Source organism: Felis catus, chromosome B4, assembly GCF_018350175.1.
Source record: "Felis catus isolate Fca126 chromosome B4, F.catus_Fca126_mat1.0, whole genome shotgun sequence".
In the NCBI taxonomy this organism is placed as follows: domain Eukaryota; kingdom Metazoa; phylum Chordata; class Mammalia; order Carnivora; family Felidae; genus Felis; species Felis catus.
Window position 1 is genome coordinate 130476904 of NC_058374.1, and position 14181 is coordinate 130491084.

Sequence of the window (14181 nt, forward strand, 5' to 3'; positions counted from 1 at the left end):
ACTTTCCCCGGGGGGTCTGGGGCAGGGGCTGAGCCCCTCGCCCTGGGCAGGGACTGCCGGGAAGGGCAGCGGCAGCACGGTCAACATCCCCTTGACCCGACTGGTCCCGGCCCCAGAGACTGGCCTCCTCAGAGCCACGGCGTGCTCCCCACCTCTCCCGAAGCGGGGGGAAGGGAAGGCTGTGACTCATTTTCATGTTAGGGCTGGCCGAGGTCGGGGCCCTTGGCCTCACGTCCCTATCGCAAATGGGCTGTGACCTGGGTAAGTCACCCTCCCGGTGCCCCTCCGAGGGAGACTTCCGGGGTGGCTCGCAGCCCCTTGCTCTGCGAGCTTCTGGAGGGCACGGTCGGTTTCCTTCCCCATCCAAATGCTTCCGAGACCTGCTGGCGCACTCTGATGGCGCGCCCTCCTGCTGGCTCAGCCATTCCACGGCCATCACTCCGGCCTCAGTCTCCTCCTCTGAGAAATGGGGAGAACTCCCGCCTGGCAGGGAGCGCAGGGGATCGTAGCGGAGAACACGCGGACAGCATGACAAACGAGCTTCCGTCCCTGACTTCAGGCATTGGGAGGATGCATGTATAGATGCAGCCCCTGGGATGTCTGGGGGGCCCCAAATGCACGTGGCCGTGCCCGTGCCTTCCCGGAGGGCGTGTGTGCTTCTGAGGGCGGGCGCTTGTCCCCCCTGCCCCGCAGCGGGACCACCGGGCCCTGTAGCTGCACCGCCAATCCCCGGAGCCCGGGAGCCCGAGGAGGTGCCCAGAAGGGCAAGAGCGGGGCCATGATGCAGAGCCAGCAGCGTCCCGGTGAGGTCAGCGCTGTGGAATGAGTCAAATGGGATCACCCTGAGGGTTCTGTGCTCGCAGCCAGTGACTCATGGCCCGAACAGCCGCACCGGCACAGCCTGCCAGCCTGGGATGGCCGAGGCCACCGGCTCACCTCCCGCCGCGGCACACCTTTTAAGGAGAGGGAGCTCGGGGCAGCGCAGAGGCCTTGCCCCCGGGCCCCGAGGCCTTCGCCAGCCTTTCACACCTGCCGGGGGTGGAGAGGCCGGACCCCCACCCGGGTTCACAAGTGGCATCATCACTTTTTAGACATGACCTTGGGTAAGTCAATTTCTCTGAATTGGCTTTTGCACTTGTAATTTGGGAATAATGCTTGCCTCACAAGAGAGGAATGGAGTGAGGTAATGAGTGTGGAAACTGCTTGGCAGAGGGCGCCTTTTAAGGAGTGGCAGCGGGGCACGCGGGGAGGGGCCCGGGCGCGGGAGTCACGGCGCCCCGACCCTGAACTCCGAGCCCTGCCTGCCCCCACCTTACTCACCGGGCGTCTGTGCAAGTTATTCAATGTCTGCATCAGCGCCTCTTCTGTAAGGTGAGCCGCCGCCCGGCCCGTCTGCCCCGTGGGCTATGGGACTCAGATCATACGCTACATTCTGGAGGATGACAGGAGAGGTACAGGTGCAGCCTGCCCTGCCTCGATCCCTGGCCCAGGGGCCCGTGGGCTTCGTGATCTTGGACAAGGGCCTCAGCCTCTGAGTCGGTCCCACGTGTAAAAGGGAAGGTTGACGAGGATGCTAACCCCGTGCGGCCACCGTGGGGTCAGGAGCCCAGAACGAGGCCCGGCGCCCCATGAGCGCCCTCCGGGCACTGGCTGCTACTGCCCATTGCCCCGCGGCCCTTGGCCTCCCTCCGCTACCGCCAGGTGCTGGTTTATCTGGCCTCTGCACGCCTGTGACAGGTCCCGGTCTGTGGTTTTGGCCGCTCCCGGGGCGGCCCGGCTCTCCTGCCTCCGCCACAGCGGCCTTCCCCAGGCGGTGCTCACGCGGTTTCAATAGGAACACGAGAGCCATCGAGGGCAAAGCACACAGGAGTGGTCACGGCACCCCAGGGCCGAGGGCAAGGGTATCCCCGGTGTTGAGCGCCCACGGCTCCCAGGATGCCGGCGCCTTGGCTGGGCAACTGAGCCTAAGGGCTGTTTGGCCCCAGGAGGGAGATAGAGGGCGGGCGTTCTGGGCTGGCACCTTGCTCCGCGGGCCAAGGGGAGCCGGGAACAGGAAGGGGCGGAGAGGCTGGCCGAGGCGGAGGAGGTCCTGTGGCACACACAGGGAACAGCCGGCCCAGCTCCCTCAGGGGGCCAGGCTTGCCGCGGGAGTGGCCCTGTGCCCGTTGGCAGAGAAGGAAGCGCTAGAAGCATCCAGGGGATCGGGTGTAAGAGCCCAGGCTTCAGAGGCAACCACGCCTGGGTACAAACCCGGGCTCTGCGCCCTATGAGCCCGTGTCCTTATCTGCATAACGGGACAGGAAGCGCCCTCTTGCCTTGTGTGTGAAGGTGGCACCGGGACAGCGGCCACGACTGACAGCACTGTTAGTAACAGGAGAGGCTGGCCAAGGGCAAGAGGGTGGCAGAGAGTCAGAGGAAGCAGGGACAGCAGGCCAGCCTGGGAAGGGGACATAAGTGCTCCTGGAGCCCAGACAGAACAGAAGCTGTCGACAGAGCAAACCCTGGCTTTATTGGTCCGGTTTGTTCACAGTGAGGCTTCCAGAGGCAGGGGCCTGACTCCCCCCTCCCTCTGCCCAGTGCATGTTCTCCGCCCTCGTGCCTGGGAAGGAAGGAAGGTGGCTCTTTGGTGGGTGGGGGGGGGGGGGGTGGCTACAGGGTAATTTAGTGTGGGGCCCAGGGTCTGTTCTTCACAGCAGGAGGTAGAAGGGATCACATAAAGTTCTTTATTACAGACCTACAAAAAATGAGAGAATTATATATTACTCTCACTTGTTTGGGTTTCTTTTTTCCTTCTTCTATTTTACAAAACAGCAGCAGGGAAGAAAAACTGCAGGAGGCAGATGGGCCAGGCACCGGGGTGCAGATCGGAAGGGGCCAGGGACACGCGGCCGCCATTGGCCCGGCGCACCGCGGGCTGGCTGGCCTGGGGCTCTCTCCAGCATCCGGGGGAACTGAGGCGAGCCCTGGTGGGAGCAGACAAGAGAGAGTGGGTGGGAAGACGGCTGTCCCCAGGTCAGTGGCAGTCAGCCAGCCCGGAAGCCCCGGAGGCTCCCAGGGTTTGGGGGCCTGGTCTCCAAAGCACGGGTCCACAGGGGCTGGACAGAAGGGAGGAGGCATGAAGGGCCAGCACAGAAGGTCTGAGCTGTAGCGGGGGCCCTCCTGGAACCCCGGGGCCCAGGTGGGCAAGGGCCACCAGGATTCTTCCCTGCGTGTCAGCCAATCAGCTTCTTCAGGAAGGCCTCCAGCTGGTCCTCGTCCTTGATGCCCACGAACTTGTCCACCACATCCCCGTTCTTGATGGCCAGCACGGTCGGCACGGCGGACACCTGGGTGCAGGAGACAAGGGGAGGTGAACTCCTCTCGACCGCCACTCCCAAGCCTTTGTGGAGAAGGCCGGTGGCTCCCGCGGGGCACTGACGGCCCAGGCGGCGGGCACGGCCCCTCCTCTTGGTGCAGGGGTCCTGCGGGGCCCGGAGGTCCACCCGCCGGGGAGACTTTTCCACTGTGGGCTCCCCGCGGTCCCCTTCCTCCCCCAACCGCACGACTGACTCACTGGCCCAGTGGTTTGGCTGCAATGACAGGAGAGATGAAAATAACCCGTCCATGCAGCTGCAGGCCGGGGCTGGGGGCGGGGCGTGGCTGAGGAGCCCGGGGAAGCTTCCCGAGGAGGGAAGACCCAGAGACTGGGGTCCGTGGCCTGGCTTGGCCCCTCGCGGATAGGCCGCGCCACCTCCACGGCCCCGGTGCCCTCTTCTGTCAAACGGGGACCAAAGGATCTCCCTTGAAGGTTTAGGACAAACGATCCAGATGCAAAGCTGAGTGGTCAGGAGCTCAGGCTCTGGATGCGGCCACTCCGGGGGAGCCACTTCATCACTGTCTCCGTGTCCTCATCGGCAAAACGGAGCCACCGGAGGCATTCGTGCTGGGCTTGGGGGCTGCGTGGGATAATGCACAGGGCGCCCTGCGCCTGGCAGGCACATCGAGCGTTAGGACCTGGCAGAGGGCCTGGTATGCAGTGGCGCTCAACAAACGGTGGCTGCAGAGAGCATGGCAGAAAAGTCTAACGCAGGAGCCACGTCGGCTCGCTGCCGTGGCCGGTTAGCAGGGTCCAGAAATTCACGGACTCCTACTGGACAGCGTGGGAGGAGGGGCTCGGCTACACACGATCCGATGTTTACTTATTAGGGGGGTCGGGGGCAACATTCTTGGCCTGTGAAGCATTTTCTCAAGTTCCCTCGGGGGACCTGTGCAGATTACACGGCATGTCAACGAGGCCCGCTGCACTCTGGCATCTAGCATTTTCTGCCGCCTGGGCTCCCTGCCTGACGTTTGTAGACATTTTTTTTAAAAAATGGATACACCGAACAAGATAAACAGACTTTTCTTACACATGTTAACTACAAAGTAACAACAGCAATTTACACAAACACACCCGGTCTTCGGGATTCTGAGCGCATCCTGCCCGTGAGTCATCTCGGGAAACCAGACTTCGGGGTTACAACGTTCACACCGTGCGCGGGTCGCTTACAAGAGAACCGCAGGCCACAGCGGCCCGAGCTCATACCTCGGGCGGTGCTACCACCCGCTCCCCACCGTGTGGCAGGCCCTGACCTCCGCTAACTGGCTCTGGGTGGACAAACGCGGCAGGTAATACAACAAAGTCCCTGTTCCGGTTAGTCCCTCCCGGCCCTTTTGAGGGCTGTCCTGGGGCTGATGCGGTGGCAGCTGATATGCTCCTCGGACCCATCCGGCAGGGGGCTGACCACGTGTGCCACTGCCCGTGGCCCGACCACTGGCTCCCGTCCTTGTCGTTCACGACTGTGGCAGGGGAGGCGGCACGAAGTACAAAAGTCCGGAATGTGGCTCTTATGGTCTCCAGGCACAGGCAGGGCCCAGAGAAACTTGCTCCGGCCGGGCCGCACAACCAGTCGTTTGGGGTGTGCACGCATGGAACACGTAGGCTCCATCCCCAGACTGGAGCCCAACGCAGGGCCTCCAGTCATGACCCTGAGATCAACACCTGAGCGGAGATCAAGAGTCAGATGCTTAACCGACTGAGCCGCCCAGGTGCCCCAAACGATTTAATTTTAACTTAATTTAATTTAAAATATATATTTCTAAACGTTTGCTTATTTTTGAGAGAGGGTGAGCAGGAGAGGGACAGAGAGAGGGGGACAGAGGAGGATCTGAAGTGGGCTCCGTGCGGACAGCAGAGAGCCTGACGTGGGGCTCAAACTCACGAACTGGTGGATCGTGACCTGAGCTGAGGTCGGAACGCTCAATGACTGAGCCACCCAGGCGCCCCAAGATTTTATCTTAAGTAATCTCTACGCCCAACGTGGGGGCTTGAACTCACAACCCCAGAGACCAAAAGTTCCACACTTCACTGACTGAGCCAGACACGCACCCCCAGAGCTATGGTCTTATGCGCCCTCTAGTGGCCTGTGAGGGCAGCTAGGGTGCCTCAAATCCAGCCATTCAACTGAGGCACCAGGCTCAAGCCCTCACTAACTGGATCCCCTCCCCTCCCGTTTCTCCAACCGATATAAAAGCTGTGTGTCAGGGGCTGAGTGTGGCTCAGTGGGCTAAGCATCTGACCCCTAGTTTCGGCTTAGGTCACGATCTCTCGGTTTGAGCGTTCAAGCCCCGCATTGGGCTCTGTGCTGGCAGCTCAGAGCCTGCTTAGGATTCTGTCTCCTGCTCGCTGCCTCTCCCCTGCCCGCGTGTACTCTCTCACTCTCTAAATAAATAAATAAATAAGCTGCGTGTCATTGTACGAGAAGTAGTCTGATTGCTTTCGCGTGTTCTCTCGGGACGACGCTCACCGTGGGGCCTGGAGGGGGACTCAGTTTTCAAGAACTCCACGAGTCCCACCACGATCACACCTGTGTGTTCACACGCGTGCACGCACGCGCACAGCCACACTGCGGTCAGGTGTACCGCAGACAGTCCGAGGCCTGGTCATCACTGACCAAGGGCATTCTTCCAAGCGTGAGTCCAAATCGCACAGGCGCGCGGAGCAACGGGCTTGCGGGAAGCCGGTTTTTCCGGGACACTGCTGTGGTACCTGGGGTGTGATGGGACTTTTCCCTCCCCCGAGGTGGCTTTGTGGATCCGGAGTTTGGCTCACAAAGCAGGAGGGGCTGGTGCTTGTAAACCCGGCCTTACGTGGAAGTGCACAGGTCCTTGGCACACGCCTGTAGAATGTGATCCAAGTGCAAGAGGGGCCGTGGCGGACCAAGAATGCTGCTTCCCTCCCAACTCTGGCAGCTCTGAAGGGACCGAGGGGCCAGGAGAGAGATGAACAGACGCGCGAAGACGCACTGCTTCTCCTCCTGCTCTGTGACACCACCGGGAGCCTTCCAGGCTGGACCCGATGCCCTGAGAATTCAGGGTAGGGTGGGGTGTGTGTGTGTGTGTGTGTGTGTGTGTGTGTGTGTGTGTGGTCCGTCCCCACCAACCTGCAGCCCAGTGGCTCGCCCTGGGCGACTGAGCTCGGTGTCCATGCTCAGTCTCCCCCTTCTCCCCGCCAACCTCCTCCATCTGCGAGGACCTACTGAGGGACAGACACAGCGCTAGATGTCACAGGAGGCTGGTCACCTCCTCTTCAGCTAACTGCAGAACTGACGCAAAGGAAAAGATCACTGTCACCGAGGCTGCTACCTACTGGGGGCTCATTTAAGGGTCAGGAACGACACCAACCGCTTGCGTAGGCTACCTCATAAGTTCTTGCCTCGAGGTGGGGTCGCTTTGAAGAGGAGAAGACAGAGGCACAAGCGCTGAATGAGGAAGGGCGGGAGCTGGGATCTGTCGCGGGATCTGTCTGACTTTGCTGTCTGTGATCAAGCTGAGCCATCCCTTGGCCTAAGAGCTACTGGGTCCCAGCAGGGCGAGGATGAACGGGCAGCTGGGCAGCCTCCAGCCTGGGAGGCTCCCGGTGGTGTCACACTCCACGTCTCAAATGAGAAGCCTTTGGACACGGGAGGGTTCTGGGACAAAGCTATTATTGAAAAACTCAAATCCAACTCTATGACGTTCTGGAAAAGGCAAAACTATGGGGACGGTAAAAAAGATCAGTGGTTGTCAGGGGCACCAGGGGAGGAGGAAAAAAAAGGAAAAGGTGGAAACCAAGGGGATTTGTAAGACGGTGACGCTATTCCGCACACAACTGTAACGGCGGATGCGTGTACATTGTCAAGACCCACGAGATGGACACCATCTGGCGGGACCCCTGCACGCCCCCAGAAGGTCAGCACAGGACTTTCCAACTTTTGCGTCTCGATGTTTGTTTCCACACTGCTGGCAGCGCTCACCTAGAAGCTGGTCGGAGACACGGTAACGATCGCTTCTAGCTACATATTCATAATAATATGAAATAGTAATACTCAGTGAACTATGAGGTGATATGACTAAAAGAATAAGAGCTCCAAGTGTGAAGCCAGAGGAAAGCATAAAGCTTCGAGGGTCCACATCTGGATCCACTCTCTGCCCCCAGTAGCTGGCAAGGTCTGTACGGAATGCCCAGCCAGGCAGCGGGGACGAGGAGACGGAGAGCAGAGAGCTTTTCGTCTGGCCAAGCCAGGGCAGTGCACGATCGGGTGGTGGTGGTGTGGGGGGGTACCCTAAAACTACCGAAGCCCCAAGTCTTTCCCTTCCCTGTCCTTTGGGAGACCGTGAGGGTCCAGGGTGGTCAGCTGAGCGAAGCAGAAGTGTGGTGCCTGAGGGAGGAGACTTGCCCCGAGGGCATGTGCTGGGCACGAGGGGAGGTTCAGGAAAGCCTGGAGAGAGGGACCAAATTCCCCGAAAACAATTTTTTCCCCTTTTTTTAAAGTAGGCTCCAAGCCCGACGTGGAACTTGAACTCAGGACCCTGAGATTAAGAGCCACATGCTCTGTGGACTGAGCAGCCAGGCGCCCCTCCCTGAACACCATTTAAAGCAGTTTCTACCACATGTTCATCCAACACTCGGAAAAGGACGAAGCTGTCCCAGGAGGTACCCTGGATCTCTCAGCTGAAACGTCTTCGTCCTCTGGCTCTCCTCCAAAAGAACAGGTGTGAAGGAAGGAAGGAAAGGGGGTCAGGAAAGTCCCTGTTGGAGCTTCCTCAGCCCTGCAGGGACCTCTGCCCAGGGCTTGGCAAAACAAGGAGGCTGGGACCAGCTGATGTGACCCACGAGATCTGGGCAGTGGACAGAGGGAGGAGCGAGAAGGTCCTACAAGAGGACCCGAGTCCACATACACTTTCCAGGCTTGACCACAGGACCTCAGTGCCCAGCCCTAACCACCAGGCTCCCTGGAATGCAGGTGGGGGTGGTCTTGAGAACCTCACCACCCGGGGGGGCCCCCTGTTGGCGGGAACCGGATTATTCTTCACATCTGTACCGGTTAACCACGGTTCCCGGAACATGGCTGGCGCTCAGGGCATGTCTGCTCAAAAGTCCTACTGGCTGAGGCTGATTGGCATGGCGGCAGGAGTTAGCCGAAGACATCTTATGCCCGTCCCTCGCCCTGGGAATGTCCTGGGAGCTCCAGCCCTCAGCTCACCCCCACAGCTGCCGCGGGCCTTGGGGGAGGGACGGACAAGTAGGAGAAAGGTAGGGGCATCTGAATGGCCAGTAAGTACCCCCTTGACTGAACGCTCAGTGACAGAGCTTTCAAACACAGCAACTTGGGATGCCTGGCTGGCTCGGTCAGTAGAGCATGCCACTCTTGATCTCAGGGTTGTGAGTTCGGGCCCCAAATAGGGACGTCGTTTACTTAAAAAAAAAAAAAAAAAAAAGACAAAACAGAACATCAAAGTAGTAACTCATCCCTCTCCCCTGCGCCGGCCCTCGTAAGGCGCCCTCAGTCACTCAGCGCGACAGGCAGTCCTGCACCCCCTCGCTCATCTGCAGTGACCATCGGTGGCTTTGCCTGCCCGGCATCTATTTCCTTTCCCTCTGATTGGGGCAGCCTGATTTCCTGGCGGGGGGATCACTGCCACCCCAGGGCAGCAGGCAGCCAGCCTATGCGCACCCCCGTCCCCTTGGGGACTGGCTGGAGGCGGCATCTCTACTTGAGCTGGGCTCGGGCGGGGGCGGGGGGCCACTGAGCCTGGACTTACAAACTCGATCAGCACCCCTTCCCGTCTGGCCACAATCAACTCCCCCAGTGGCCTGTGCTCTCACTCTCTGCTCAGTTCCCCACGCTGGCCATCCAGCCGCAGTACCTCTCTCCCCTTTCTCCAGCTGTTGTGGTCTCCGAGGCCCAGAAGATGCCCCCACACCCCACTCATTTCCTGCTCCGGGCACACAGGCACTGCTATTCTGTGAGCCAACTGTGCTCACCCTGACCCCAGAGCCTTTGCATTTGATGTCTGCTCTGCCTCAGATTACTCTTCCAAAGAGATGCTTGCTTCGTTTCCTTCCTCCCTCCAGATCTTTGCTCGGATGTCAGCTTCTCAGAGACCTTCCCTAACCCACCCTTTTATTTTTTATTTACTTATTTCTATTTTTATTTATTTTTTAAAAAGTAAGCTCCACACCCGACATGGGGCTTGGACTCATGACCCTAGGATCAAGGGTCACATATTCTATCGAGCCAGGTGCCCCCACACCCTTTCAAAAATGAAACCCTCCCATGGGGCGCCTGGGTGGCTCAGTCGGTTAAGCGTCCGACTTCACCTCATGATCTCACAGCTTGTGGGTTCGAGCCCCGCGTTGGGCTCTGTGCTGATAGATGGCAGCCTGGAGCCTGCTTTGGATTTTGTGTCTCCCTCTCTCCCTGCCCCTCCCCCACTCACACTCTGTCTCAGATGAGTAAACATTAAAAAAAAGTGAAACCCTCCCCAGCCCCATGTTCAGCCCCACCTCATTTTCTTGATTTGTTTCCACAGCACTTATTACCTAAAGCAGGGATCCCATAGGCCAGACCCAGACTGCTGCCTGTTTGTGTAAATAAAGTTTTATTGGCATACAAGTGTGCCCATTTGTTTATACACTGTCCCTGGCTGCTTTCAATGGCAGTTGAGTTTTTGCAATAGAGACCAATGCCCTGTAAAGCTTCAAGTATGTTCCACCTGGTCCTTTAGAGAAAAAGTGTGCCGATCCCCTTTTTTGGGGGGCGGAGGGGGTTAGCTTTGTTCATTGTCATATCGACAACCAAGTAACAGCACCTGGCATTTAAGAGACTCTGAACACACATCTGTTAAACGCACACAGAGACCAACCAAATGCATTAGACTACCCTGTCTCAGTGTGTGCTGTGCTCTTGGCCTTTCTTCTCTGTGCATCCTTCATGGCCCCAGTCAGAGGTCCCCCAAAACGGAAGCATTCCCTCCCCCGACCCCAACAATCAGTCCCTTCTTCCTTTGTGCACCTCTGCTGTCAGCACCTCTCACCGTACGCTGAAATGACCTGTCTACCTGTTGTTCTCTTGCTAGACTAGACTAGGGGTGCTGGACACAAGGTGTTCATCTTCTTTGTGCCAGAATCACGGATGCCTGGCTCACTGCGGGGCTCCCGAACGACGGCTGACAGAATATGTGCATGGATGAAAACATGAACGAAGGAGTGCGTCGGTGCCCCAAGACTCAGACAATAACCTGGTGTTTTGGATCATACACTCCACTTCCTAAAGGTGGGCTAGACAGACAAGCGGCTCAGAGGGTCAACAGAGTCACATCTGCAAAGGGCTCTGAATTCCTGAGAGCCCTAAGAAAAACCGAGACACTTCTTCCTGGCTGCCTGGTGGTCCCCAAGATGTGTCCCGCACCTGCTATCCTAGGGCCCAAGCACCCCTCACACCAGCTGCACTGTGGCAATCCCCTGCCGATTCATACCTCATATTCTAGGGCGAGGTCTGTGTGGTCGTCAATATCCACCTTGGCCATCACCACTTTTCCATGCTGCTTGGCCACCACCTTCTCTAACCTTGGCCCCAGGATCTTGCACGGGCCACACCACCTCAGAAGGGGAGAAAGGAAGCATCCAGTCACAAGAATGCTCAGCAACCGATTTACTGTCTCCCTAGAAACTTCCCTTGACCCACATCTTTCTGAGGGGCCTTTTGCCCTTATTAGCTCTGTTTACAGTGTTTGAATATTAACTTGTAATGTCAACAGGTCAAATGATAAAGCCAGAACTCTGCAGCGGGGGAATTTCCAGGGGTCCCGGGCTTCTAAATCAGTCTTCATCAGAAAACTCTTACAAAGGTTATTTCAATAGATATAAGAGAATTGCACTGTCACAGAAAAAAATATGAGATGTGAAGTTAAAAGGTTTGGGTTCCAACAAAGACTCCTCACCTATCAGCTCACTGTTCTGGGGCCTCAGTTTCCTCTTTTGAGAAAGAGAGATCATGTCTCTCCAAGCAGCGATGAGAAATCTACTAAGGCAACATGAATAAACATACTCTATAAGCTGCAGGGTTACTCTAGATGCTTCACGGACCCACAACTACAGGGAGGACAGACCAGTGGCTGGGGAGCTTCTACAACATGCTAGTCACTGCGCCAGGGCCTTCTCAGCTTTTACCACCCAGAACCCTCAGCCCCACAAAGGAAAAGAACACACCTTCCTAAGAAACTGAGGAGCACACAAGTTAAGGAACATGTGCGTGGCCCCAGATCTGGCGAGCGGGACACGGGAACTGCAACCCAAGGTTGTGTTCCAAATGTCTTCCTCCAGCCCTGGTTATCCTGGGATCCCTCAGGCCCCGCGTCAAGTGCTAGCACGGTACCGATCACAGCTGTTCCCCTTCGGGTGGTGAGCTCTTCGGGAACAGGCTGTCATCTCCGGAGCACTAGGGACAGTGCCAGGCGCTGAATGAACAAGCTCACTGTCTTACTTCCTCGTCGAAGGAAATGAGGCATCATCCCATTTATCACTCATTTGGGAAGTCCTCTCTGGAGTGCTCACTATACAGGGGAGGTAGAAAGCTCCGCCTTCCACGAACCCCTGGCTGATGACCCCTATTTTATGCTCAGCCTTGAAAACGCTTTCCCTTCGGGGATTTCAATTAAGGAACTCACAACACCTAAAAACCCAGTCTGCAAGAGCTTATCTCCTATTATAAGAAGAAAGGGAGGCACAAGGAGGTCACACGGCCTGACCAAGGCAATGTGGTGAGTTGCCCAAGGCCATGGGGTGAGTCAGAGAGAGTGGGAAAGAAAGCAAAGCAATCTGTCTGACGTTTGTCCGGAAGGCCTCCCAGCTTGTAACTGAGGCTATGCCAGGTCTGTCCAGTTCTTTGGTAGCCAGGTGGCTGCTTAGGTCCCAAAGTCTGGAAATGAGAAGGCCAAGCTAACAATTAGAAGGCTAGAGGCATTTAAGGATCCCTAAAACACACTTGTACAGCACTGAAAAGAAAACCCTGCCCATCCCCTGCGTGCTGGGATATCACTGTGGGGTCACTGATAACTTTTTGCCAGCCCTTCCCAGTTTGGGCGGCAAGATGTTAAACATCAACCTATCCGCAGGGCCAGGAATTGATATACACCACAAACCAGATGATGTGATGGTCCCTATTTTTCCTGCTTTGGTCCAAGCTGAAGGGGACTCAGCCATTTGGGCAGCGAGATACAGAACATGAGTGTTTCTCAGCACCAATGACAGGGAGCTTTGAAGACTGTTTACTAGTGTGTGTCTTACCAGACTGCACTCAATCTTTGATGGCAGGGACTGGGTCTTACCAGCCTTTGTAAGGAGACTACATCTGAGAAGCATCGAACATGGCACTGAGACACAGCAGATACTCAGTAAATACCTGACCGAGCAACACCCCAGTCTTCTGCCGACCCCTGGGACTCACTGTGCGTGAAAATCCACAACCACTGGTGTTTCACTGTTGACAACTCGGTCTTGAAAGTCAGGTCCATCCTGGATATTAAAGGTCGTTGTGCAGACTCTGGTGGTGTATATTGACCGGGCTTGGCTGGGTGTTACTGTGAGGTCACCAGGACTGCACCGCACGGCCCTGGAGGTGAGGGGTGCCCACCGACCCTGAGGCGGTTTCCTGGAGATGACGGAGGCCAGGAACCTCCTCAGGAGAAGTCGCTGAGCCATCTGTGAGGGAAAGAGGCAGGAACAGTTCGAGAAGTCAACACCGCAGGAAAAGAAAGGTATTTGGGGAGAACTGGGGGGCTCAACATTCAGGGCCGGAAGAATTCCAGGAAATGATATGTAAGATTTCTAGAGGAGGGGGCGCCTGGGTGGCTCAGTGTTTAAGTGACCAACTCTCTTGGTTGCCGCTCAGGTCATGATCTCACGGTTCATGGGTTCAAGCTCTGACAGGTTCCAGGCTGACAGTGCTGAGCCTGCTTGGGATTCTTTGCCCCTTCCCCGCTCGCGCGCGCACGCGTGCTCTCTCTCTCTCTCAAAATAAATAAACTTAAAAAAAAAAAAAGATTTCTAGAATAGAGGTTAAGTGAAGAATGAGAATCAAAAAGCAGGAGTCACATAACACAACTCGGAAATTGGGCTGATGACAAAAGAGAAATCAGGATATTCAGAATTATAACAGAAGGGAGGGAGGAACCTATATTCATGGAGAACCTGCCAAGGGCCAAGGGGGCCTTAGTTCTCCCAGATCACCCAGGAGGAAGTTTCTACAGTACTGCTCACACTACAGATAGGGAGTCCGAAGCTCAGGTAAATTGTGACACGCCCAAAGTAACCTATTAAATGAGAGTCAACACTGGAACCCAAGGCCGTCTGCAGATTCTTTATTACTCATTTTAATGAGTGTTCTAACGGGAAATTAAGGCACAAGGGAGTTACCAAAGGATCAGAAAAGAGGAATCGCAACAATTCAAGGTGGGGGGAACCAAGAGGTTCCGGACCCGGAGTGTGTGGGGGGGAATAAAAAAGAAGGGACATGCGTTGAGGGACTGGGAAATCGGACGCCGCCGGGGATCCCGGCCCTCCGGAGGACAGGTTCCCCCGCCCGGGGTCTTCGCCCGGTCGGCCGCCGGCCAGCGCAGGAACAGACCCGGAGCTTGCCTCCGCCTCGACACCACCTAGAGCCACCCCCACGAGCCTCCTACCTCCCTGCAGCGCGAGCGGAGGGATGCACGGCCCGGCCCTCCCCGTCAGTCAAGGGCACTCCTGCCGTCACTTCCTCGGAGGAGGGCCTTTCGAGCATCACTTCCGGGGACAGACAACCTGGAGGACTGCTCTCCGCAACTCGAGGGCGGCTTGGATTT

General features: G+C 57.1%; 1 protein-coding gene across 2 annotated transcripts; it reads right to left on the reverse strand.

Moving 5' to 3' along the window:
* Positions 1–2488: 2488 nt before the first annotated feature.
* TXN2 (thioredoxin 2) lies at positions 2489–14181 on the reverse strand. 2 transcript variants are annotated; one of them, XM_019835506.3, is made up of 5 exons: positions 14023–14181; positions 12789–13042; positions 10819–10942; positions 3206–3326; positions 2489–2734 (listed from the first exon to the last, which is right to left on the reverse strand). In XM_019835506.3, the coding sequence occupies exons 2-4, from the start codon at positions 13040–13042 to the stop codon at positions 3213–3215; spliced, it is 492 nt and encodes a 163-aa protein (XP_019691065.3). In that variant the 5' UTR covers positions 14023–14181; the 3' UTR covers positions 2489–2734; positions 3206–3212. The 2 variants fall into 2 exon arrangements, with proteins under 2 accessions (XP_019691065.3, XP_003989277.3); XM_003989228.6 differs by having other exon boundaries at positions 2710–3326; positions 14023–14180.